The sequence below is a fragment of the Leucopleurus acutus genome (genome assembly GCF_964270905.1).
Source record: "Leucopleurus acutus genome assembly, chromosome: 11".
NCBI classification, from domain to species: Eukaryota; Metazoa; Chordata; class Mammalia; order Artiodactyla; family Delphinidae; genus Leucopleurus; species Leucopleurus acutus.
The window spans coordinates 35,779,862-35,807,696 of NC_139152.1; the positions used below are offsets into that span (position 1 = coordinate 35,779,862).

General features: G+C 37.1%; 1 protein-coding gene across 3 annotated transcripts; it reads right to left on the reverse strand.

The window, feature by feature from the left end:
* Positions 1-3,889: 3,889 nt before the first annotated feature.
* On the reverse strand, positions 3,890-18,688 carry TWF1 (twinfilin actin binding protein 1; the record flags this gene model as incomplete). 3 transcript variants are annotated; one of them, XR_014326563.1, is made up of 10 exons in its annotated part: positions 3,890-3,990; positions 5,715-7,767; positions 9,688-9,809; positions 9,981-10,131; positions 10,393-10,518; positions 12,213-12,317; positions 13,463-13,558; positions 14,728-14,906; positions 16,825-16,902; positions 18,562-18,688. XR_014326563.1 is itself a non-coding variant. In XM_082849375.1 (9 exons), the coding sequence occupies 9 exons, from the start codon at positions 18,686-18,688 to the stop codon at positions 7,597-7,599; spliced, it is 1,155 nt and encodes a 384-aa protein (XP_082705501.1). In that variant the 3' UTR covers positions 5,562-7,596. The 3 variants fall into 3 exon arrangements, 1 of the variants encoding a protein (XP_082705501.1); XR_014326564.1 differs by having other exon boundaries at positions 12,213-12,332; positions 18,562-18,680; XM_082849375.1 differs by lacking the exon at positions 3,890-3,990 and having other exon boundaries at positions 5,562-7,767.
* Between the last annotated feature and the right edge of the window lie 9,147 nt (positions 18,689-27,835).

Here is a 27,835-nt window from a genome sequence, read left to right on the forward strand (position 1 = left end):
CCTTCCAAGACTGAACCAGGAAGATATAGAAAATATAAACAGACTAATCACAAGTAATGAAATTGAAATTGCGATTAAAAATCTTCCAAAACGGGCTTTCCTGGTGGCGCAGTGGTTGAGAGTCCACCTGCCGATGCAGGGGACACGGGTTCATGCCCCGGTCCGGGAAGATTCCACATGCCATGGAGCGGCTGGGCCCGTGAGCCATGGCCGCTGAGCCTGCATGTCCAGAGCATTTACAGGTTCCAGAAAATAGGACAAATCTCAATGAATTTCAAAATATTTAAATCGTACAAAGCATGTATTCCAACCACAGGAGAATGAAATTAGAAATTAATAACAGAAGGAAATTTGGGAATTCACCAATATGTGTAAATTAAACAAAACACTCTTAAATAGCCAATGAGTAAAGAAGAAATCATGAGGCAAATTATAAAATACTTTGAGAGGAATGAAAAACACACAACAAAACTCATGCAGCAAAAGCAGTGCCCAAAGTAGACACAAAAATTTCCCCCCAAAATTCTAGCAAGCTGAATCCAGCAACATATAAATAGGATTACATACCAAAACCAAGTAGAATGTATCCCAGAAATGCAAAGTTGGTTCAGCATACAAAAATCAGTGACTATAAAACACCACTTAAATAGAATAAAAGACAAAACCCACATGATTACATCAATAGAGAAAGCATTTGACAAAATCCAACACTCACCAATTAAGAATAGAAGGTAACTTAACTTCCTCAATCTGATAAAGGCCATCTAAAACAAAATAAAACAAACACCCCCTCCCCCCCCGTTAGTATCATATAGAATAGCCAAGAATAGCCAAAATATTATTTAAAAAAGAAGTACAAAGTTGAGGACTCACATTTCCCAGTTATGAAAATACAGTAATCAAAACAGTGTGATGCTGGCATAAGGACAGACATATAGATCAATGACATAGAATTGAAAGTCCAGAACTAAACTCTTACATATATGGTCATTCGTTTGCCAAGACCATTCCATGGAGGAAAGAATGGTTTTTTCAATAGATGGTGCTGGGACAATTGGATATCTACCTGGAAAAGAATGAGTAGGACCCTTACCTCACATCATATACAAAAATTAGCTCAAAATGGGTGAAATACCTGAAGGTAAGAGCTAAAATTACAAAACTCTTAAAAGAAAACAGGTGTAAATATTTGTGACCCTGGATTAGGCAACTGTTTCTTAAATCTGACACCAAGAGTACAGAAAAAACAGAAAGAAAAGAAAAGGATAAATTGGACTTCACCAAAATTCTAAACTTTTGTGTATCGAAGGACGTCACCCGAGAAAGTGAAAAGACAATCAATAGAATGGCATATGTGAAAATAATATGTGATTAGAATCTACTATCCAGAATATACAAAACACTCTTACAGGCAATAATAAAAATAAAAATAATTTCAAAATAGGCAAAGGATCTGAATAGAAATTTCTCCAAGGAAGATATACAAATGGCCAATAAGCACATGGAAAGGTGCTCAGCAGCATTAGTCATTAGGGAAATACAAATCAAAACCACAATGAGATACCCCTATAGCTATTACAAATATTGGTGAGGATGTGGGGAAATTGGGAACTTTGTACATTGCTGATGGGAATATAAATGGTGCAGCCATTGTGGAAAATAGATTGGTAGCTCTTCACAAAGTTAAACATAGAATTACCAATGACACAGCAATTCCACTCCTGGGTGTGTATCCAAAAGAACTGAACACAGGTACTAAAAAAATACGTGTACACATCTGTTCATAGCTTCTCCCAGAACTGGCAAATGGTCCCAAGGAAGTAGTAGCCCTACATACTGGGTTCATCTCTTTGGATTTATGTTTTCTCCCGTATCTTGGTTCTATATTTCATCACTACCTTAGTAGCACACTGATGCCTTTGAGTAGAATTTTTCCCCTAGTTTTCCTCAGGGAAAGGTTTGATCTGAATTACCCGATATTTTCCTAGTTTAAGTAGAATAATATTGATTCTATCCTGGATACTCTTCTTTCTAGACCTTTGTATCTTATCTACTTATGGAGTTTCAAATAGCATCCATATGCATATGGATAGATTCTTATAGTTCTCATCTTTAGCCAACCAGTCTGAAATATATTATACCTTTCTCCCAAACAACTGCACTTCCTGGAATTTCTTGAACATGACATCTGTGTATCTGGGCATATGGTCGTCCATCTTTCTATTCTGCTTTGAATGCTCTTCCCTCTGCTGTCCACCCGGCAAACTCATGACAGCTTTTTAAAATTCAATGCTGGTATCCACTCCACAGTCTTTTCTGATTCCCCATGCAGAAGTAGGTGCCTCTCCTCTGTGTTCCCACAGTATCCCAAGAATAATTAATAATAATAATGTTATGTACATTAATTTATAAACTTATAATTTTAAAAAATTATATGTTGCACTGTTTTTATTAAATAATTTAAGGACTATTCAAAATGCTTCCCCTATATTAACTTATCTCTCATAACAATCCTATGAATCTGATAACATTATTATTCACATTTTATAAATGAGGAAATTGAAGTGAAGTAACTTCCCAAGATTATGCAGCTATTAAATTGCAGAGCTGGAATTTTAACTCAGGCATCTGACATCAGCCTGTAACCTTAACTACGCTCTCTGTCATCATATTGATCATAATCATCTTCTCTGTCATTTGCTGGGCTAACTGTTAATGCCAAGCATTATGTTAAAGGGCATGATCACATTTTAGAGCTCTATAATGTAGGTCCCATTTTTTTCTTATTGAGGAAATTGATGCCCCCAAATTTAAGTAACTTCTCCCTTATGTTCATTGTGTTAGATTGCAATTCTCCACTCTTCCCTAGATCCATGCCCTTTACAATATGGTTTTGTAATTCTTCCCATCAAGAGGTAAATTTCATTTCCCTAGTCCTTATATCCAGAATGGCCTTGTAATTTGCTGTGGTCAATAGACTGCAGGAAAAGTGACGTTTCAGTTCCAAGCCTGGGCCTCCAGAGCCCCTGTGCACCACTTTTCACTTTCTCTGTCATGGGACGCTGCCACTGCCATGAGAACAAGCCAGGGCTAACATGCTGCTGCTGAAACCATGCTCAGCAGAGAAAAGTCATCTCAGATGAGGTCATCCCAGACCAGCCAACCTGCCAGCAGACCACAGATGTGAGAGAGGTCAGCCAACCGGAGACATGTAGAAAATAATTGCTGTTTTAAACCCCTACATCTGGGGGTAATTGGTCATGCATTAGTATGGTAGCAATACATAACTGATTCAGTCATATAGCCAGGAAGTGACAGCATCTCTCTCTCTCTCTCTCTCTCTCACACCCACACACCCACACACACACGTGTGCAAAAATATGATCCATGTGCTCTTATCCATACAGCTTGATAATAGGAGAATAAGAAATTAATTTAACCCCCATTCATGAAGGCATGAATGTGGAGGGGGCACAGGGAAACCAGCACAGGAGGTAACATAGGAAGGAAGAGGAGGGGAGGGGCCACGAAGAACTTTCCAACCCCTTCAAACTGACTTGCCCCCTCTCTGTCTCTTTCCTTTTTTTTTTTTTTTTTTTGCGGTAGGCTGGCCTCTCACTGTTGTGGCCTCTCCCGTTGCGGAGCACAGGCTTCGGACGCGCAGGCCCAGCGGCTATGGCTCACGGGCCCAGCCGCTCCGCGGCATGTGGGCTCTTCCCGGACCGGGGCACGAACCCGCGTCCCCTGCATCGGCAGGCGGACTCTCAACCACTGCGCCACCAAGGAAGCCCTGTCCCTTTCTTAAGAGACCCATCCCTCGACCCCTCCCTCTTCCCTCCCCCTCCCCCTCCCCCAGACCTGGAGGATCCTTCAGAGGGAGGTTCCGACCTCTTTCTCTTCCTTTGCTGGTGTAAGCCATGGTGGTGTGTGCTTCTGTGTGATAAGTAGGTTTTTGAAGTTCCTGTTCTTTCCGTTCCCAAGTCTCTGGGGCTGAAAAGGAGGAAAAGATATTAGTTATCAGATTTTTTAAATGTAAATAAAATATACTCCCCCCACACCTCAGAAAAGCACCTCTTCCTGTTAAGCGTCCGGAGGTTTATAAGGCACTACCGCCAGACTGAATTCTAGCAAATGCAGATGGTAGTGGGTCAGCATTAGCCATTGAGTAGAACTTAGCCTTTGGTCTTTCCAGAACAGAGTCAGATGAATGAGGATCCCCACGGGAAGACACTTGCTGCTCAGGAATGAGTCAGTACTGGAGTCTCCTGGGGTAGAACCTATAATCTTCCGAGGGCAAGAGGTTGTGTCAGTGCTAGTGATGTTTGCTCTGCCCAGAAATACAGCAGCAGAGGCCAGAGCCTCTGTGCTGAACCTACCACTGCTTCAATGTGCTCCCTTCCCCACTGTCCAAGGAAAGGTAAAATCTCATTCTTTTATTTATTCAACAAATAAAATATCCACTATGTCCTAGACACTGTTCCACGTGCTGAGGATGCATCAGTGAATAAAACCAAGTCTTTCCTCCATCAAACTTGTATTTTAGTGGAGGAGACAACCAATATATATACATAGATATATAATTCCTAAGTGCTTTGAGGAAAAATAAAGCAGATTAAGGTGAGAGGACAGGGAGTACACTTGAGCAGAGACCTGCATTGAGGAAGGAAAAAACGTAGATATTGGGGTAGAGGAAGCCAGTGTGAGGAACAGTACACTCAGCGTTCCTGAGGCAGCAGTGTGCCTGGTCCTTCAGAGGTCCAGCCAGCAGCTGAGCTGCAGCAGACTGATCAAGGGAGGTGGAGATAGCCATGGGCCAAGTCATGCAGAAGTTAGTGGGCAAGAGTGAGGGCTACATTTTTTTCTATGAGATGTTACCTTTCATCGTAACCACTATAGACCAATATACAGGAATACTTAGAAAGTTTGTTGACTGAACGGGGGGGGAAACCCTCACTTTATATCATTTAAGACAAACTGTACCCAGTCATGGCTACACATGAATCATCTGTGTAACTATGTGACTCCTGGGCCCACTTACTCATCAAAATCTCTGGAGATGAAGCCCCAGAATCAGTACTTTAAAAAAAAACTCCAATCCTCAAAACATATGGTTGTATATGCAAAGAAAACGTGTGAAAGGATTTATACCAAACTACAATATGAACCTCAGGCACATGATTTTAGTTCTGAGTAGAAATGCCATAAAGAATTTAACTTTTTAAAATAGTTCTCAAAATCAGACCTTTTAAGGACAGTTCTGTCTTGGTGAAACTGCTACCAAAGACATCCATCTTGTAATATAGCTCTAATAAAAAGGATCAATTTGATACTGAATTGCAAACTGGAATGCACTCAGTATTTGCTGGGTGAATGTCTTTTAACAGCTTACTGTCAAGTATGTCGGTCACCCTATTGTACTGGGTTGCTGCTATCACAGTAGGAACTAACTCATGACGTTTCCATTACTGCTGCAGTAGTGGAAAAGTTCTAATCTACGAAAGCACTCTATTGACACAACATGCTTAGGTTTCAAACTATTTAAAATCCTTTTTTAGATAGGTTAATTAACAAATAGATGAATGGGCTATCTAACCTATCACCAGGTATTGCATTATGCAGACTTATCCAAAAAAAAAAAAAAAACAAGGTTATACTAGAAAACCAACTTAGTACACAATTTAGAGAAAAAAATTTTATTGCAATATAAAACGCACTTATAAAATGTCCACAGAAGGCATATAATTCTTCACTGCTATATAAATTCACTGGGAATACTTTATTCACCTTCTATTGTTATGATGACATCACCTAAAACATAAACGATGAGTTATACTCTATAACAAATGCATCATTGATTTTCAACAATCACTGGTTTAATAATAATTAGTTTAAGATTATATAATCACATCTATATTCTGGAATGTCCACTTACTTTCATATAGTGTAATAGAGTTTAAGAGCATAATTGCACATGGATGGTAGAGAAAAACATTCACTACTAAATTATTTTATACCTTCATGACAGGTTAACTTTCTTCCTGACCGAAAATAACAGCTTCAGCAGCTTGGCCTATGGTCGACAACACAGCTCCAGGATTCTCAATGCAGTAGTTTGTGTGTATGTGTGTCTATGTGTGCACCCACGGAAAAACTTAAACTACATCTTTCATAAACAAGTGCAACATTACCGTCAATTATTTTGCATTATAGTCTGATTATTTGTAAACAAACAAAACCCCACACACTCTTAATTCTAGAAAACAAAAAAATCTGTCAACTCATAATTATTCTAACATGCTTTTAGTTGAACACACATTGAATTTCTGAAAGGTGCATATATTACCGTAGATAATAAAGTGTAAAAATGAGTGTTTCATATTTTATACTATGAAATGTACATTTCTGGTATTTGTTCTATGCAGCATAAAGTTTAGATCAAGAAATTCTAAATCCCGGATCCCCACAGTTCATTTAGAAAAGTCCTCTAAATTATGGCTCTTGCAGCAGGTTTATCAGATTAAACATGATGAAGTTTTCTAGCTCCCTCTATTTCAAGTATCAGAGAAAAGGAGGCTCAAAATCTCTGTAGGTTGTAATTGAAAATGCAAAGCTTTAGAAAACAGTTAACTGTGTTTTGAAATAAGACATAAATTGAAACAAGATTTGTTTATCTGTGTTAGGCTGATGAGTACTAGGACTTTAAAATAATTTTGTTAAATCTGAGTATTTGCCTATAAATATATGGTTTTAGAGAGAAATCAATCGGTTTAAAACTTTTTCAATATTGTTGACTTTAGTTTTGTTTGCTTTTGAATGATATAAATTTAATATTCAACTGGACATAAATATTTGGTCTCACACTACCTATAATGAAATGACTTACTTTTGAAATGGAAAATTTTTAAAGCACTAGAAAGAGCATTTACTAAAGCAGTTTCAATGTGTCTTTCAACATCATCAGAAATCCTGAAGTATATATCTGGTACCCTTAATGTTTCAGAGTGAGTTGATTTTCTGAAATTTTAATGCCATTTAAAAAATGAAAAAGTCAAATAGAAAAGACTGCTGCAATAAAGCACTGTTTCTAAAAGTTGTAGACATGATCTCACAGTCTGAGTGAGCACTGCTCTTCAGAGCACCTTTTCCTAGGCACATGAAGTTTTCAGCTTAGAAAATAATCTAATCTGGTCCTTAACATATTCATTAAGTGGAATGAATATTTTAAGGTCTTCCTCTCTCCCTTGAAGAAAAAAAAGTGATGTATCACCGAAGAGTAATAAGAATTGTATCTTACTTTAGATTTTCTGGAATTGGCCCAACTCTATAAAATTTTAAGAACTATGTGAAAGTGTGGAATCATCACTCTATGAAAACTGTGATGAAATTAAACATCATTATGTCAAACCCTTTTCTAGCTTTAACTCAAAAATAGAAATCATGAGTCTTCTATAACATTAATTTAAAAACACACAGAAGTGAAAAGTGCTGATTTTCAAAAAGTACAATTTTTTCCCCTACTATACATCAACGTGGAATGATTTCAGTTCTCCTGTACTAAAAGCTGGACTTTTAAAAAAACTTAGTATTGTAATAATTTTAATCAGTAGTGGCTTCAGTTTCAGCTGGACCCCTAATTAGTCTTCGAATTCCTCTTTTTCCTGAAGGACCTTTTGGTTTTGCAAAACTTTGTTTATGTGCATGCTGCTTGGGGTGTACTTCTTCATAAAGGAAGTCTGCAGTCAACTCATCCCCATTGTCTATCTCGATCTGTAAGAGATAAAATTAGCAAAGTGTGATGCAATGTGAGAAAACACAACATTCAAAACCTACTACAGATTTGGGTACAGAGGATGTGGCACATATATACAATGGAATATTACTCAGCCATAAAAAGAAACGAAATTGAGCTATTTGTAATGAGGAGCATAGACCTAGAGTCTGTCATACAGAGTGAAGTAAGTCAGAAAGAGAGAGACAAATACTGTATGCTAACACATATATATGGAAATTAAGGAAAACAAAATGTCATGAAGAACCTAGGGGTAAAACAGGAATAAAGACACACACTTACTAGAGAATGGACTTGAGGATATGGGGAGGGGGAAGGGTAAACTGTGACAAAGTGAGAGAGAGGCATGGACATATATACACTACCAAACATAAGGTAGATAGCTAGTGGGAAGCAGCCGCATAGCACAGGGAGATCAGCTCGGTGCTCTGTGACAGCCTGGAGGGGTGGGATAGGGAGGGTGGGAGGGAGGGAGACGCAAGCGGGAAGAGATATGGCAACATATGTGTATATATAATTGATTCGTTTTGTTGTGAAGCAGAAACTAACACACCATTGTAAAGCAATTATACTCCAATAAAGATGTTAAAAAAAAAAAACCTAATACAAGCAATGAGCCAGTTTTCAGGTGTGAACGCTCACCAGTAAGTGCATAATACTCATTCCAGCAAAAGAGAACCAAGGACCATGTGAAAATAGTTCACTTTCATCTTATTTGGGGGGAGGAGGAGGGAGCTAAATGAGTTGCTTGAATATATAATTAGCTATACTCATTTTCTATTTGGTTCTCTCTTTCTTCTCCAATTTAACTAATGTTTAAAAGTAGTACAGTAGGAATCACCACTATATTCTTAAGTTGTTCTGTTTTGGTACACTACATATTTTCAAGAAACATTACTCATGGCCCTTTCATCACTTGGGTCACTTGAAATCACTCTATGACACGGGCTGGCGAACGATGGCCTGCAGGCCAAATCTGCTCAAGTTAAGAGAGTGTTTTACATTTTTAAAGGATTGTAAAAACAAACAAAATAATAAAACAAAGAAGAATATGTGACAAAGACCATATGTGGCCTGGCAAAGCCTAAAATATTTACTATCTGGTCTTCTGGTAGAAAAAGTCAGCCAGCCCCTGCTATAGAAAGTGATTCTTAAGAACTTAAAAAGCTCTTAAAGGGCTCAGTACCTAAAACACTGGTAATCTGTAAGGACCTGTGTTTTAAGAGTTGAAGGGCTCAAGAATAAACCATATCTTTTCCCATGCCTCACCTGCATTTAAGAAAATAAATTTAAGGAAACTTAGCTCCCAAAATTCATGTTTATGCCCATTCTCTCCTTTCCCAACAACTGGAAAGATTCTCAACCACCCCATGGTTCAGTTATAAATAGAGACTGTAGTTCCTTATTAATAAAGTCTTGAGACAATCACAAGTATGCAGCTTGAGTAGCACCATCCAGCAAAACTTTCTGCAACATGGAAATGTTCTCTAAATTCTGCACCATCCAACACAGTGCCATTGGCCACATGTGGCTAAAATGAGCACTTGAAATGTGGCTGGTGCTTTTAAGGAACTGAATTTTAAATTTCATTTAATTTTTATATATATTTAAATTTAAATAGCCACATGTAGCTTGTGGCTACATATTAGAGAATACAGATCCACAGGGAGACTGGGGTCATGATAGGCCATCCTCAAGCACTTAGAGGAGTTCCTAAGGATTTATGATGAGAATAAGAAAAAAAACCTTTCATTTATAAACCACAATACATCACGAACTACACGAAAGACAATAAAAATGTAACAAAAACTGAAAAATTAAAAATAGGTAGGTATTAAATATATTAATAAGATAAATTAGATAAAATAAATTAGATAAATAAATAGATAGGTAATTACCTTTCTAATGACATCCATTTGTAGTTGTCTTTCTACAATCTCTAGCAGAGGGCTCTTGCAGCTAGAATACAGCATCCGTTCTCTTATACTGCATGTGTATCCAGGCATTGAATAAATAAAAACTAAATTAAAATAATAATAAATCCAATTAGCAGCACATCAATTAAAGCACACACTAAACCTCATAAAGCTACAACTAAACCCTCTGGCCAAGAAATAAGAAAGAATATAGTGATGAAATATCAATCAGCAAACTGAAAGTATTACGTTAAAAAAAAAAAAGTATCATATACCTATAGACTCCAAATAGTCTCCTTCATGGGAATGTTTATACAGAAAGAAATGATAACGTGCTGAATCTCTGGGAATCCTCTTTGGCAAATCTTTTAGTTCTGTATTTATTGTGTTGGCCAAAATTATAATTTCATTTTTTATATCTATTTCCTGTCAATAAGAAACAAAATGCATTTATTAAGACAGATACACAGAAATTTAAAATTTATAAATTAAAAAACAAGGAGACAAGGGGAAACTTACACAATTTCACTTTTTCCACAGTGAATATATATTGTTTTTGTAGTTTAAATGAATAAAAAATAAAAAGGAAGCAAATAAAAAGATTTAAAATCCATTAAAAACAAACCTTATACAAGCCATAGATACCAAAAGGTGAAGCCATTTCATAATAATCATTATATCTCTTACCAACTGCACATAGTTGAGCTGTCTGTTATTCAATTTTTCCAAAGCCTGAAAAGCTTCTCGAGAAATAGGAAATGCTACTCCTTGTAGTGTTTGATGCTTAGTGTCCACACTCACGTCAGTTTGTACCTAGTATGACAGATTCAATTTACCGATGAAGTTTAGCATTTAGCAGTGTCAGATGGCAAAGAGAAGAAAACCCAACCTCTTCAGAGTGGGGGTCATTCCACCCTTGCCCATTTTAATATAATTAAAATTAACAATTAAAACACTATGAACTTAAAAAGCAAATAATTTTCACATTTGTTTCAGGTTCTGCTAGCACTTTGTCAACATGCAGAGTGTATGCCACATTTTGATGAAAATGCCGGAAGTGAACATCTGAGTTGAGTGTGCAATGTTAGTGGGGCTTTGCTTTTATGTTTGGTTTGGCACAATTGCCATGAGCTACGTAAGCTCTCTGAAGTGTCTTCAGATTACACTTTTAATTAAAAAGTTTTACTTGATAAAATTTATGAACAGTGTGATATAAATATAATATGCATAGAACTTTACTTTGTTCTGCTAGACATAAAATGCAACACAAACACCATGCACTGAGTTGAAAGGAGTACAAACAATATACAAAGACACAACACAGCTCAACAAATTATACTACTGCAGAAGTTCCACACTTAGAGCTTTCATTACTAAGAACATGGGTGTGCACGTATCGGAAGAAGAGAAGAGTACGTCAAGAAAGCTTTCAATGCACATATTTAAGACTTTTATACTCAGTAAATGACAGCATAGTATAGGGTCTCATTTGCAGTGTTGCAACAAAGTCAAATAGAAATTTTACTTTAAAAAAAAATGAATGGAGATTCTACAGCATAAATGGTATTGTATAATGAAAACATCATAGAACATATGCAAATGCATACCCCAATAAGATCCTCTGGGTTCTGATTGCAAGGAATAAAACAAACTATCAAACTTGTAAAAAAAAAAAAAAACCATGTAAAAATCCATACTCAAATAACTTGAGTTAAAATAATATAAAGATAGATCCTTGCTATCAGGTCAATATTAAATAATATTCAATCACTTTTCAGACTGATTCTTATTAGTCTGTTACTCAGACAAGTGAATAGTAGTTTCTGCTACTTGTTCTTTTCTATAAAATTGCGTTAGAAATACAGTAGCTATTCTAACTTAGAATTGCTGCAGTAAACACATTAGAAATATGATAAACTATAATATGGATGAAATTTATTGACTCTAATATGCTAAACAAGTACTCAAATAACCATCTCCCATATATATCTACATATATGCACACACCCATCCAAGTAATGTCCATAGAAGTTAATTTATAGAGCCTCTAGAAATCCTAAACACACTACAGCATTTATGTTTTACTCTCTCTAGTCGTCAGTATTCTCTGAAATAACAAAACAAACCTTCTTCAGGCAACCTCATTAGATATAATATCCCTCACACTACATGGGTAACACATACTTTTCCCATTTATCGATATTTAGTATTCAAAGTACAAAGTTAAGAACAATTGTACTTCTCACAGGAAGATTACTAATCTATAACCTACATTATAAAGACAGGAGAAAGCTATTTATGAAACTGACATGAAGTTTAATATTCACTTTTAACTTTTTCCTGAAGACACATTGAGCACAGTCTTGTCAGTCTTGTCTCTAAACTGAACAGAATAAATGTAAGCTATCTAACTTATTTATTCTCTAGTTACCTCTTCATCGATTAATTAAAAATACAATATTTTTAATCACTTAGAATCTTGCAACGTTTCAAAATGGTAATAATACCTCATTAATTTTAATCTGTCGTAATTCTTCTTCAGCTGCAGTCAGTGGGGCAGGAGAAGACTGTGACAGCAAATATTTCTTATATCCATGTAATGACACATCTTCCTGTGAGCACAGAAACTGACTGTTACTAGTTGTGAGGCTACTTTAGGAAAACAAAATCATTAATTTAACAGAAAATATTTTAACTAAAAATAAACAGTAACAATAATTTTCTTTTTTTAAAAAAATATTCTATTCTACAGGTTTCAAAAGTTTTAAGGGGATTAGCTACACTTCATTTCCTAAAGCTTTACAATTATTAGATCTTTTGTGTGAGTGTGATGGTGGTAACGCCAGCCACATGACGAAACTGATCATGCTTCAAGTCTATAGGACGATTATAATTAACCTGGGGAAGCCTGCCCCATAGTTATTCAATAATCAACATATTCAGATTCTGAATTCTGTACTGTAATGAATTATATAATTTCTCTATAATTATTCATAGAAAATAATTACAGTTCTTATTTAAAATAAAAAATATTTCAAAGAGGTTTACTTCTCATCAAAATTTTGTGGTTTGGAAGACTGAGAATAGAATTGAGAAACCAGGCCACTTCACAACTGATGTGAATAAGCAAAGGATACCCATCTAGTCTCGTGCTCTATCCACCAGAATACATTACTCCCTGAATCACAATAAAAGCTCTAAAAAACAAAAAACCTGTTGAAAAAATACACTGTAATTTTCTTAATTTGGGGGTATATCTACATACATGTATTTACCATACAAATTTTATAATGAAGTAAATTCTTAATCATAACTTAACTAAATTTATTAATCAACAATTACCCCAATTAATTATCAATCAATTTACCTGCCTCAATGTTCTAGTTCAATTAATATAGCTATTGCTTCCACAGCATAAGTGTAAACATCCAAAATATCTAAAACCTACTATCTCTTTTAAGTAGTCTCTCATTTTTCTGAGCCTATCTCCACATCCTTAAAATGAAAAGGTTGAACTAAATGAGGGGTTGAACTAAATGATCTCCAAGGGATATTCTAGTGTTTGAAGACTAACAGAGGAGATTCCAACATATTTTAAAAGTGTAAGTATGATGTTTCAGTTAACTTGCATATCATATGAAACGTAATATTTTCTCTTATTCTTTATGTTTACCGATTCACCAGTCATAATTCACATTAACTATCCCATTACCTCGGTGCAACATGCAGAATCTACATAAAAGTATAAGTTTTGTACCTTTACTGTTCCAAACACTTCATCTTTAATGTGGCCACCTCCAAACTCCTTTTTCAGAGTTGCTCTTGTTGCTGCATACAACATTTTTTGACGAACCTAGTAATTGTGAAAGTTTACTTATAAGTTTATAGATGAAAACTATCATTACAAAAGAAAGCACTTTATAAATGTATGAAAATCTTCAAACACATTAAAAAGAAATTAAACTGTGACAAAGCTGAAGTCCGTTGACTATAACATGTTAAAATATGTGTATACAAATAACCATCATAACATCAGCATCTAAAATATCAACAGCTACTAAGGAAGACTTCAATTTATAAGTCATATTTTTGGAAAAGTAGAAAAAAACTAAATTTTAGAAAATCATTCATTTTTGTCAAAGTATAAAATGAATTCAGGAATTAAAAAAACTACTTAAAACACTATTTTAAAATCACTGAAATGAAGTAAACTTGATAATGACATTTTACTCAAAACAAGTCTAGGTCAGACGCTACTTATTTAGTTGTTTAAGAATCAAATATTCATGGCATAACTATGGCATAAACCATTCTATGAGGGACAAAGTAGAAAAGAACTACAGTATATACTATTATTAAAGAGTATGATAGCATCTATGGAAAACTACTAAAGATAACTGCCAACCAATAGAAATCATTTCATAATTTTGTACTGGCAAATCCAGTATTTCTTTCAGACAGCATATACAGAATTAAATAGGAAGTGATGACTTTTGAGAATGATATTTACATAACTTTTAAAATTATTTTTCTACAATAAACAAGAGAATTAATTTTTAAAATATTGAGCAGTATCCATACACTAGCTTTTTATTTTATTCTATTAATCAGTCTACTAACTCTCCTAAGAGAAATACTTGTTTGTGTGCATGCCCATCACTTGAATGGTAGCTATTGAGAATATTTAATAAAATGTTCAGTTAGTTCTATAAGAATTATTTCAATTATTACTCTCAAAATAGTAACCTTCATTCTTCAGAGGTCCACAGAGTCATTTATAATTGCCACAAATTTTTCAATTTAAAATCAATAATAATTCTACTGATTTCAATCAAGGTCAAGATTTCTGAATCTAAGTACATTACCCCTGATTCTACATTACCAATCACAAGGATTTTTTCCATGATCATTCCCATCTATGAGATATGACTGTTGCTTCTTAACTTTCTCTTGGCCTAGGAATATTTCAGAAAAAAATTTTCTAGCTTTTAATGTTAAATAAGTAACCAAAAAATTACTTACATGAGAATGGTCTGGAGACCACGCAATGAATATCCATTCATATCCCTGGGCATTCTGAGAATCTAACCTGAATAATACGTAGCACGGTTGTTTGTCCTCCAACAGGGGTAAAACAAAGGAATCATAATCCTTATCCCAGGAATCTAAAGGCTGCCTACACGCTCCAACCACAAGTTTCTCTATGAAGAACAATTTTTAAAAGATATATAAATGGTTTAAAATGCCAAATGGTAGAATAATGAAGAATAGAAGAACAAATTAATAGTTAGTTCTTAATTGCTATTATTCACATCAAAATATAGAACGAGCAAAGGTTGTAACACAGAAAATAAATATAATATAAAGCAATATTAAAAACATATAAAAATTATAACTAGCATAGTTAAAATAATGTTATAAACACAAGAAAGGAACGTACAAAGATGATTATAAATAGTTGAGTTGGATGGCTGAAGAGAGGGTGATTATATTCTATTGTCCAAATATTTATGCTATAAATTATCAACAAAATATATTTAAGTGTCCTACCGCTCAAAGGTATAATTTCTGAAATTAAACACTGAATTGTACAGTTAAGAAATACTAAATAAAAACAGGTTTAGCTCCTATTTGGCCATAATGCTACAGATTTTAATATTTGTCCAGAAACAAATTGGTACAGCCACTTTGAGACATTATTGGGCGAATCAAGTGAAACTGCTAATGTACTCTGCATAGAGAATCTCTTGCACATATATACCAAGGTGTTCACTGCAGCACTATAAAATAACAGTGGAAACTGAAAATAGCCTAAATATTCATCAATAAGAGAATGGACATATATTATGTGGCATAATCATATTATACAATTCTATTCATATTTAAAAAGAATTAGTGAGCCTCTATCAAAACTAATTATAAAAGCAATGTTTACAGGAAAAGGAATGATGCAGAAAAAGATGTCAGTTTATGTGAACTTAAAAACTCTAAACAGCACTATATGTTATTTAGGGATACATATAAAAAACAGATTGAACAAAAATAAGGTTCCTAACATAGTTGTCTCAGGAGAAGGTCAGGAAGTAAAACTGTTTAAAGCGAATGTTCTTATATTACAACAACATTAAATTACAAAAGGCTTGAAGCAAATATGATAAAAATGTTAGCAGTTAATAATTTAAGAAGAGATGGAAGTATTTGTTATTTATTCATAATTTCCTTATTTAAAAAATTTTCTCAAAACAAAAATAAAACCAGAAAATAGTGATATTCTAAAATATGCTGCTTTTCAGTATATGTTTATTCTTGTTGAGTGTGTTAACGTATGTAGAACAACTGCCTATTTTTCAAACTATTTTGGTATTTTTAATATATAAGAGAAAATGGAATGCAAATTAGATTTACTTCCAGTTTATGAAAGAACAAGGTATTTTTCCAAAGCAAAATATTTAAGGTATTTAAGAAATTAGGTCAATGGAATATTTTAACATATTCATTTGAGATTAAGTAGTTATAATATTAATTATTCACACTCAAACCAGCTGAATTAAAAGACTCTCCCACCCAGTGAATTTCCCTACGTACAGCTTTATTTTGAAAGTATCAATTTATAGTTTGTTACACTCAGAACTTTTTCCCATAACAAGAAAGGGGAATCATTTCTGCAGCATACACTGCAATCAAGTTGAGAAAACGGGAGAGTTTAAAATCCTTCCTTTCTACCTCAAAACTAACTTTACTGAATAACAATTCACAAGTAACTTTTCTTTTGTGTGGGATAATCACCTGTTACTGATTTTCATTCCAGAGATGCAAGCACTGATATTAGATACAAACTGTGGTACAGAAACTGAGACACAAAAAGTGTAAGAGGAAGATGTCACACCAAAAACAACATCTTTTTGTTTCCGTGAGAGTCAACTACAGAATGCAGAAGGTAAAGTAAGCAGGGGCCCACAGGACATGTCCAAAATGTAGAGGAGCCAAGTTAACTAAAGGCGAGCTCTGAACCTGCTTCACATTTATTAATAGTCCAAATCACTGACAATGATTTAGAAGTTTAAAAATACAACAGCCAATAATCCAAGGACAAACAACATTTAAAAATGCTTAACTAACCATTTTCAATCGATATCTTCAGAAGTCTGTATTTTCCATTTCTTGCTCTGGCAAAAATATCTTTAACATCCTCACTTGCTGTGGAAAAAGATACAGAAAAGTAAACCTATTTTTAATACTTACATATTAATACTTTCTGATGCTACTTGAATAGGGAAAAAATGAAATGTAATACAAAGAAAACATCTTGAAGATGCAGCATTCTCTTATCAGTAATTTAAATTACAAAAATTAAAAGGTGTAACAGTAGACATTGTATACAGCTAAGAAACATAAACATATTTTAAAAGTATATTAATTCTAACCTGTTTTACCTAGATAATTCCATAGCAGAAATTTACACTAGGAATGAATATATTAAAGTTTCTCAAACCCAATAATCACAAATCACAATTTTGAAAAACACCTTTAATGCTTGTTTGAAAAATGCTGAAAACCTGCTTTCACTCTCTTCTGGTCCAATTTCAAGCTTATAATAAACAAACACACCTCCATCAATTCATTTTTACATTTTCACCTTTAAAAACAACAATTAATGTCAAACACCCTATCCTGATTAAAGAAAAAGACAACAATTCATTCAAGCTCGTACTTCTGGTCATACTTCTCTAATTTATATTTCTTAAAAACCTGGAGTAATCTCACTGAGCAAATATATATTTAATAACCTATCCCTTGTGCTATTAAAGCTTCAATTTCGTTCTAATTTTATTCTTGAGTTGTATATTGAGAACAAGAACCACTGTTTAGTAGTGCTTGCTATAACGCTCAAGCATGAAAGTCAATAATTATATATATCAAAACTAACGCAGACAAAACAATGCTTTTAGATTTGCGACTGTTTTGCTTGTGTTTGTGCGTGCAGGAGGAGGTGTGGGGTGGTGTCAAAGGCCCTTAAGAACAAAACACAATTAGACGTTTATCTGGGGAAAAGATTCTTTGTCCATTAACAGGAGGAGCTTGTGTTTACATTACAACTCGTTAAGTGATCGCGAGTAACCCGGGACATATTTGATTCTGATGAAGTGAGCGCTTTCAGACCGCCCATTTCCAAACCAGGAAATAATACAGGTCAATTATAATTGCACATTCAACTGCCTGCCCGGGACGATTAAACGCAACCACACAGATCAAACTTTTCAGTTCCCTGGGTAGTATCTAAGAACAACCAAGACGCCTCATACTCAGGATACAGACAACGGTGTTGATGTTCCAATTTTGGAAGAAAATGCGGAAGAGTCTGGGAAGCACCCTTACTGGAAATGAAAAAGATTCCCGCATCTTTCTTTTGATAATCCAAATCTTGTAACAACTCTAAAGTTGGACCGTGAAAAAGAAAATTCGCCCGTCTCTCGACAGCAAAAAGAGCCCCAGTCGCCTCCACGGTTCCAGGTCTTCCCAGTCCGATAAAAAAGGGGAAAGTTGGGCTAACGGCGGCGGCGGCGGTGGTGGCAGGCACGCCCCCTTCACCCCGGCCGCCGCGGAAAGCCATTTCCTTCGCTCCGGCGAATTTCGGGTCCATCGGCAACGTGGCGGCGGCCGGCCCGGGCTGGGAGGGTAGCGGGCCGGGAGCGCCCGGGACACGAGAGCGCGGAGAGGCGCAGAGGCCCGGCTCGTCCCCGAGACCGACTCCCTGTGCTCCGGAACCGACTCCGGCCCTGCCCATCCCGCCGCCCGCCCTGCTCGCCGGGGGCCTCCCAAGAGTCCCTTCCCCGCAGGCAGCGCCGGCGCCGTTACCTTGGATGCCGGTCTGATGGGACATGGCGGCGGCCGCGGGCTCCCGGCTCCGGCGCTGAGTGCTGCGAGCGGCCCCGGCCGGCGGCTCCAGGAAGTGGCGGCTACTCCACCAGCCCTGACGCGTCATCAGCCTGCGACCCGCCCCGCCCCGCCCCCGCACCGCGAGGCCAGCGGCGTCCTTGCGCGGCCCCGTCGCTCTCGCTGCCTGCCTCCTAACACCCGCGCAGTCTTGGCGCAGCCGGACTGCAGGTCCAGACCCCCGGCCCGCAGCTTCAGCTCTCTGCCGGGGTCACAGTTCACGTTATTTGCCGCCGTTTCTCCCCCTCCACCACGGTGAAACACTGCTGCCCGGCAGGATGGCTTTGCCCTCTGGGGTCTGCCCTCCAGTGACCCTGCCGACACCGCCCTTCACTGGTTCAGCAAAAACGTTGCTCAAAAACAGAAATGAACGTTTTACTGAACACACGTTTTCAGCTTTAAAAAGATGTGCATGATATCCTTTTTGGTTTACTCTTCCTGCAGTCTATACAATTTAATGTAAACGGTCACTCCCCGCCCCTTTTTTATAAAAAGAATTAATAGATAGGCAGTCTCCTATGAAAATCCCCCACGCTTTTAAATTAAATTTATCTCAGACTGTTAACTATCCTTTCTTTAGTTGGGCACATTTAGACACCAGGTTTTCCTTTTTCTTCATTCCAAAAAGAGACAGCCACTGAGAGTGAGATTAACTGACTTGAGTACTCCTCTGTGGTCAGTTCTATCATTGCAAACTATAATACTGCTCTGCTTCAGGTTGGCGGTTTATTCTTTAATCAGGTAATTACTCAAGATTCATTCGTAAGGATGAATTTGTAAGGTAACAGAAGATATTATTAAAAATTATTTTTCATTTTCTGCTTTTATGAGCATGTATTTCCCTTTCCAAGGATAATTTTAGTAGTTATTTTTGTACTACTTTTCTAGGACTCTTAGATTATAGTTTCCTAGGTGGAAATCTGGGTCTTTTGTTTTTAGGGCCTTGAACTGACAAGTATACAAAAGTACAATCTGATTATCAACAAATACTCTGAACAGGCCAATAATATAAATGCAAGTTAACAAAATCACTCTTCAAATGCAATGTATTTTTAATTAGTTAACTAGCCGCTGGGTAATTGATTTCTTTACGAGGGTCACAGCAAACAACGTTGCTATGCCCTGTTTCTTGTTACTTCAGCCTTATTTCTCAAACACGTCCTCATATTCTGGAATAAGAAAAATGTAATCTGAGTTTTATAACTTGTTTGGATTTAAGAAATGTAGGGAGGTGTTTCATGCTAACCAAATTCTTCCTGACACAACAGTTCACCCTAATTTACCAGTTTTGATAGCATTGTTGAGCACAGAGAGTTCATCTGCAATTTTTTGACTGATTGATGTTATTGTGACTAGGGAAAATTGCTTAAGGAGGTTGGCACTACTCAAAAGTACTGATGAGAAAAAAATAATTCTCCCATATTCATGCTTAGAAAAGACCCCGGTATGTTCAGCCCTGGAGAGGAGGAAAGTCCAGGTAGGTTGGATAAGACCACCACGGCATCCACCAGAAAATGCTTATTTTCTGCCAGTACAGTAGTTTGACTTAAAACTGCAAGGGGCTTGGGTGCATTGTTTATGAAACAGCAAACTTCCTCTAGCAAAACAGGAAATCTGAGAAGGGAAAATGTTTGCTAAGATGTGAACAGCATGGCCAAAATGATCTTTTTTACTGTCCATCAACATTTCTACATATAGTTAAATAATTTCCTCTATTTTACTGTATTTTCGTATGTGCAACAAATGGGTTCTTGATGCTTTCATAGGATATTGTTTTATGAAAATGTTTCTGGTTGATATTGACCATACACTTAAATCTCACTAATTTATTATGCCTGATGTTCACTTCAGATTAGATCATTGTACTAACTTTAGAGAAATGGTTTATTGAGTATAAATACTGCTAGTGGTGCATATATTTTACCTATTTAAGAGAACAGATTATGATAGAAATCCTGTTTATTTGGTTAATTTCTTGCACTTACATCTTTAATTTGATCCCAATCATATGACTGCTCACCTTATCTTTTTAAAATATTGTGTTAAAATACACATAACAAAAAATTTACCATCTCAACCATTTTTAAGTGTTCAATTCAGTAGTGTTAAATACATGCAACCACTCTCCAAAACTCTTTGCCTCTTGCAAAATTAAAACTTTATATTAACATTAAATAACTTTCCATTCCAACCCAACCTCCAGGTCCTGGCAAACAACATTCTATATCTGTTTCTATGAATTTGACTACTCTTAGTATCTCACGTAAGTGGAATCATACAGTATTTGTCTTTTTCTGACTGGCTCATTTCACTTGGCATAATGTCCTCAAGTTTCATCCGTCTGTAGCATGTAGAATTTCCTTCCTTTTAAAGGCTAGATAATATTCCAGTGTATGTATATACCACATTTTATTTATCCATTCATCCATCATGGGCACTCAGGTTGCTTCCACTTCTTTGGCTATTCTGATTAATACTGCTATGAACATGGGTGTACAATTAACTGAGTCACTGCTTTCAATTCTTTTGGGCATATGCCTGGAAGTGGAATTGCTAGATCGTATGGTAATTCTGTTTTAATGTTTTTGAGGAAACTCCATACTGTTTTCCATAGTAGCTTCACCATTTTACAATCCCACCAACAGTGCACAAGGTTCCAGTTTCTCCACATCCTTGCCAACACTTGTTATTTTCTTTTTGGTTTGTTTTTATAGTGGTCATCCTAATGGACGTGAGGTGGTATCTCATTGTGGGTTTTATTTACATTTCCCTAATGATAAGTGATGTTGACCATCTTTTTATATATTTGTTGGCCTTTTGTATATCTTCTTTGGAGAACTGTCTATTCAAGTCATTTTTAAATTGGGTTGTTTGTTTGTTTTGACGTTAAGTTGTAGGAGTACTTTATATATTCTGGATATTGACCAGATATATGATTTGCAAGTATTTTCTCCCATTTTGTAGGTTTCCCTTTCATTCTGTTGTGTCTTTTGATGCACAGAAATATTTAATTTTGATTTTGTCCAATATATTTTATTTTTGTTTTCTCTCCCCTTAACTTTAGAATATCTTTCCTAATCTTTTGAATATCTTCTAGCTTTCCTTCCCTAAGTTTCTGCTAAATGTCTTATAAATATCATCTACACTTTCTCACCTCTTACTCCTTCAATCCATGGTTTCCAAACTGTGTGCAGAGATGCCCCAGGCACAGTGAACTCATAGGAGCGCCTGGGGTATATTACACAATTCTGAGGGAAACACAGTAGTACTTGATGTCTTTCTGATACCACACAAAATATTAGCTCGGGATAGTTTATAGTTTCAACATTAGATCACTCTATGTTCCTTTTCATAATGTCATATCTTTGAAAAGCTGGATATTCAGTGGTTGCTGTGATAAAAGCAATTACAGGGCAAAAATCAGTGTTGAACAGGAAATGACAGTGGCTAGTATCTTATCTAATTCCAAAATTTAGGAAGTTCTGTGGTGTGTAACAGGTGCATGCATCCCGTTAGTAAGTAACTGATTATTTAAAAATAAAATCAAATATTTTTCTTTCAATTTTTATGTATTACTTTTCAAACAGCATCTAAGTTGCTAGTACATAAATACTGATTAAGTTGCTTGGAACTGACTACTTAATAAACTGAACTATTAAGTGTTTCTTTTGACTTAGGAATACTATGAAAAAATCACTGAGTTATGAAAGACCCCATGAACTGAGAAAGTTTGTGAACCTCTGTCTTAGAACCTTTGTATATGGCTTTCTCCATACCGCTCTGTTGAAAGCATTTTCTTGAATATGACCAATGTCTTCCTTCTTGATAGCAAAATCGATTCTATTATTCTCAGATGTTTTTATTAGTTTCCTGTAGCTGCTAATTAACAAATTAGCACAAAGTGGGTGGCCTAAAACAACAGAAGTTTATTCTCTCACAGTTCTAAAGGCCAGAAGTCCCAAATCATAGCTGTCATCCCTCTGAAGTCTCTAAGGGAGACTCTTTCCTTACTTCTTCCAGCTTCTGGTGGCTGTTGGCATTTCTTGATTTGTGGCCACACTACTCCAATCTCTGCCTCTACGGTCACATTGCTTCTTCCTCGTCTGGGGGTCTCAAATCTTCCCCTGCCTTACTTTCATAAGGACGCTTGTCATTGGATTTAAGACCCAATCAGGTAATCCAGGATGATCTCTTCATTTCAATATCCTTAACTTAATTGCATCTGCAAAGAACCTTTTTCCAAATAAAGTAACATTCACAGGTTCCAAAATTAGGATGTGGACATATCTTCTGGAGTGTCACCATTCAACCATCAACCTGCTACAGATGTTTGAGGCTTTTGATACTCTTGATCGTTGCTTCTTCTTGACATACTCCTTTTTCTCTTCTTTGACACTGCACTAAACTGATCCCCCTCTTAACCTGGCTCACAGTGTCCAGAGTATTATTGTTGTACATTACTCTGGATGTTACTGTGAGGGTGTTTTGGGGATGAGATTAAAGTTTAAGATGGTAGACTTTGGGTAAAGCTGATTGTCCTCCACAATGTGGATGGGCCTCTTCTAATTAGTTGAAGACCTTACTAGAACAAAGACTGAACTCTCTAGAGCAAGAACAAATTCTGCCAGCAGACTGCCTTTTGAATTGAATTGAAACTCTTCCCTGAGTCTCCAGTCAGCGGGATTACCCCATCAGATTTTGGACTCGTTAAGTCTCCACAGTTGCCTAAGCCATTTGCTTAAAATAAGTCTCTCTTTCTGAATATACACACATCCCATTGATTCTGTTTCTCTGGAGAACCCTGACTAATACCCTTCAACTCCTTCTCTGTCTTCTTTGCCTCATTCGTCGACATACGTGAAAAATGAATTCATTATATCTTCATCCAACTAGACCTACTCTAGACTTCAGTGTTTCTCAATGTGATATCATCACTTAAAAACAGGTCCTTCTAACCTGCTACACAGCTGACTCCAGACCTGGGAGGCCTTGCTTATATTAACCACATCGCATGTATCAGATACAAAATTAACATAGATTGTAATTAAATTGCTCAAATTTGGAACTTTGAGGCTGAACTCTTCCATATCCAATCTATATTCAGTGAACCACTCTTGTCAATTACCTAGCAAAGTTCAATGAAGTAGGCAATTAATGTTTAAAAAAAAGAAAAAGAAGACAGAATAGGCAATTAATGTTAAAAAAGAATAAAGTATCCCATTTACCCAGTCCCTCACTTATACCTCTTTCAAATCCTCACATCTGATTATTTTCCAAATCTTATAGATTCAACCATTTTACTTTCAGAAGCAAAACATCTTCGGGTTCCCTTTTTTGTGTCTTGTTGCTCTACTCTTCTTACCTTACCTTATATTATTTTCTATATCGACCCCATATGAACAAATCCATGCTCAGCTGTCAAGTTCATTTCCTGAAATGCTCTTTGACTGGTCAATCCCCCACATGCTGACGCTCAATGCCTCCCCCTACCTACAGAATATGGTCCAAGCTCGTCAGCCTGGCACCCAAGGCCCTCTGCCATGTCTTTCCTAACTGTGCCCTATGCCCCAGTCAAACTACACTGCACTGTCTTATGCTGTTTTACTGATCTGGAAGACAACTCCTTACTCCCTAACTATACACCCAGCACTTTTCTGCTGTCTCCGCCTTTTAATAGTTAACCCATCCTTTGGAGCCATATCAACTTCCATGAAACCTTTTTTCAGTGTCAAATATGTTAAGAAGTCTTGTTTCTTTAAATGCCTTTAGCATTTTGTGTGTCTGTTCTAGCACCTCTCTTACTCTTTTCTGTAGTCATAGATGTACTTGAACTTACTGCAGTCTTCCTATTAGACTGTGTAATCCTTGATATCAAGGACTTTATCTTGCTCCTTTTTGCATCTCACATGTGTTTATTACTTATTTATTCATTTGTTCTTCCATTCAATACACTGTTTCTCAAATTGGGGATATAATCATGATCACAGTGCTCTGTAAACATTTGTGGAATTTAAAAGATCTTGATGACTTTTATTTTACATGTGGAAATGAATGTTGATAAGTCGCTTATCCTCAGTGGAACTGCAAAATAAGGATGAACAGTTTTCCAAGAATGCTTTTTTAAGTTATCAAACTGTATGATTCTTTGGTAATTTAAATGATTGTATATCCACTCAGTAAAACAACTGTTTGGAAACAGTTCCATTTAGTTTATGCAATTCAACCAAATTTCTTTTGAAAAATCTGCATTGTAAGATTTTTCTTTAAAAAACCTTTATTTTTATGGTAACTATTTTTATGTTTTTAGCAGTGACTACTCAGACAGTTATAAAAATTGCCTCCTCTCACCCTACCTCTTTCTTTAAAAACTGATGTAAAACAGTGGCACCTTATTGTCGGCCCTATCAAATTATGTATTCTTATTCCTATAATTTATATGTATGAATCCTCTGCTCTAAGCATGAATATTTTCCCACTTTTCCTCATCTATTATGTCTCCAGATGTTAAACATTTGTCAGAACTGTCATAATAATAGTACCTTTGATTTGTATAATGGTTTAAAATTTTGAAAGAACACAGGTAGACTTATTTGAGCACCAATATAATCCCATCTGACAGGCTGAATGATGTATTATCAGGTTTTATTTTTTAACTTTCAGAGATTTGAAAATCTGAGGGATAGAGAGAGGAAGTCAGCAGCTTTTAAGGCTAGGGCAGGTGTTTACAAGAGACGGAAACCATTTTAAGCCAATGTATGCAAATAACAGGAGAATCTCATGTATCCCAAGAGCCTGACTTCATTTCTGCTTCTCTCTTTTTCTCTCTCTCTCTCCTAACAGGATCTCTCTGCTTGTGCACTCAAAATGACAGAACATGGCCACCTTACCTTCCCAATTGACAGTCACAGTTCTAGCCATATGCAGAGACTGAATAGTTGTTTCTAAGTTCCAAATTCCTAGGAGAGCATATGATTGACCCTGCTTGGCTCAGGTATCAAATCATCCTTGGCCAAGTTGGCTGGTTTACCCAGTGCACACTGCTCCACGAATGAAAGGCAATTACTGTAGGAGGGGAGATGGATCTTGGATCTGAAAAATAGTCTCAGAATTTATACGTTTTACAATTTGGCAGAGCTGGTGCTTAGAACCTCAGAAGTCACAAATCAAATGCATCCCAAGGGCAGTTAAATAACATAAATGAATAAAGGTGACAGATGGAGGCTGCAGCACCCGGATGGGCCACGGGCTCAATCTAAAGGGAGCTGCTACTACTCAACTCCAACTCCATGGGAGTCTGGGCCTGGGCAACCAATCTTCTGATTTTCAAATAAACTCAGAAATTGGGATTTTATGTAAAATCTCTGTTTAAATTTTTTTAAATCCCAATGAGTGAGAAAAGAAAAGAAAAAAAAAAGCCATGACTGCAGGTCATATCTGAACTATCAACTTGTAGTTTAGTACTTCTGACCTAGATCTGTCTGGTCAATTGTCAAATAATGACATTGAAAAACTCACATCCAAGGCAGCTTCAAGATGGCGGAGGAGTGAGACGTGGATATCACCTTCCTCTCCACAGATACATCAGAAATACATCTACCTCTGGAACAACTCCTACAAAACACCTACTGAACGCTGGTAGAAGACCTCAGACTTCCCAAAAGGTAAGAAACTCCCCACGTACCCGGGTAGTGCAAAAGAAAAAAGAAAAAACAGAGACAAAAGAATAGGGATGGGACCTGCACCAGTGGGAGGGAGCTGTGAAGGAGGAAAAGTTTTCACACACTAGGAAGCCCCTTCACTGATGGAGACGTGGGGTAGTGGGGGAGAAGCTTCAGAGCCATGGAAGAGAGTGCAGCAACAGGGGTGCAAGGGCAAAGCAGAGATTCCTGCACAGAGAATCACTGCCGACCAGCACTCCCCATTCCGAGAAGCTTGTCTGCTCACCCGCCGGAGTGGGCGGGGGCTGGGAGCTGAGGCTCGGGCTTCAGAGGTCAGATCCCAGGGAGAGGACTGGGGTTGGCGGCATGAACACAGCCTGAAGGGGGCTAGTGTGCCACAGCTAGCCAGGAGGGAGTCCGGGAAAAAGTCTGGACCTGCCTAAGAGGCAAGAGGCCATTGTTTCGGGGTGCGCGAGGACAGGGGATTCAGAGCACCGCCTAAACGAGCTCCAGAGACGGGCGCGAGCCACGGCTATCAGCACGGACCCCAGAGACAGGCTTGAGACGCCAAGGCTGCTGCTGCCGCCAAGAAGCCTGTGAGCAAGCACAGGTCACGATCCACACCTCCCTTCCCGGGAACCTGTGCAGCCGGCCATTGCCAGGGTCCTGTGATCCAGGGCCAACTTCCCCGGGAGAACGCACAGCGCTACTCAGGCTGGTGCAACGTCATGGCGGCCTCTGCCGCTGCAGGCTCGCCCCGCCTCCGTACCCCTCCCTCCCCCCCACCCCGGCCTGAGCGAGCCAGAGCCCCCGAATCAGCTGCTCCTTTAACCCCATCCTGTCTGGGCCGGAAAGGATGCCCTCAGGTGACCTACACACAGAGGCAGGGCCAAATCCAAAGCTGAACAGGAGCTGTGTGAACAAAGAAGAGAAAGGGAAATTTCTCCCAGCAGCCTCAGAAGCAGCGGATTAAATCTTCACAATCAACTTAATGTACCCTATATCTGTGGAATACGTGAATAGACAACAAATTATCCCAAAATTGAGGTGGGGGACTTTGGGAACAACGATACATATATTTTATTCCTTTTGCTCTTTTTGTGAGTGTGAATGTGTACGCTTCTTTGTGTGATTTTGTCTGTATAGCTTTGCTTTTACCATTTGTCCTAGGGTTCTATCTGTCCGTTTATATTTTCTTTTTTTTAGTATACTTTTTAGCACTTGTTATCATTGATGGATTTAGTTTTTGGTTTGGTTTTTCTCTTCTTTCTTTTATTTATTAATTTTTATTTTTTTTAATTTTTAATAATTATTTGTTATTTAAATAACTTTATTTTATTTGTTTATTTATTTACTTTCTTTCTGATTTTCTCCCTCTTCTTCTGAGCCATGTGGCTGACAGGGTCTTGGTGTTCCGGCCGGATATCAGGCCTGTGCCTCTGAGGTGGGAGAGCCGAGTTCAGCACATTGGTCCACCAGAGACCTCCTGGCTCCACGTAATATCAAATGGCAAAAGCTCTCCCAGAGGTCTCGATCTC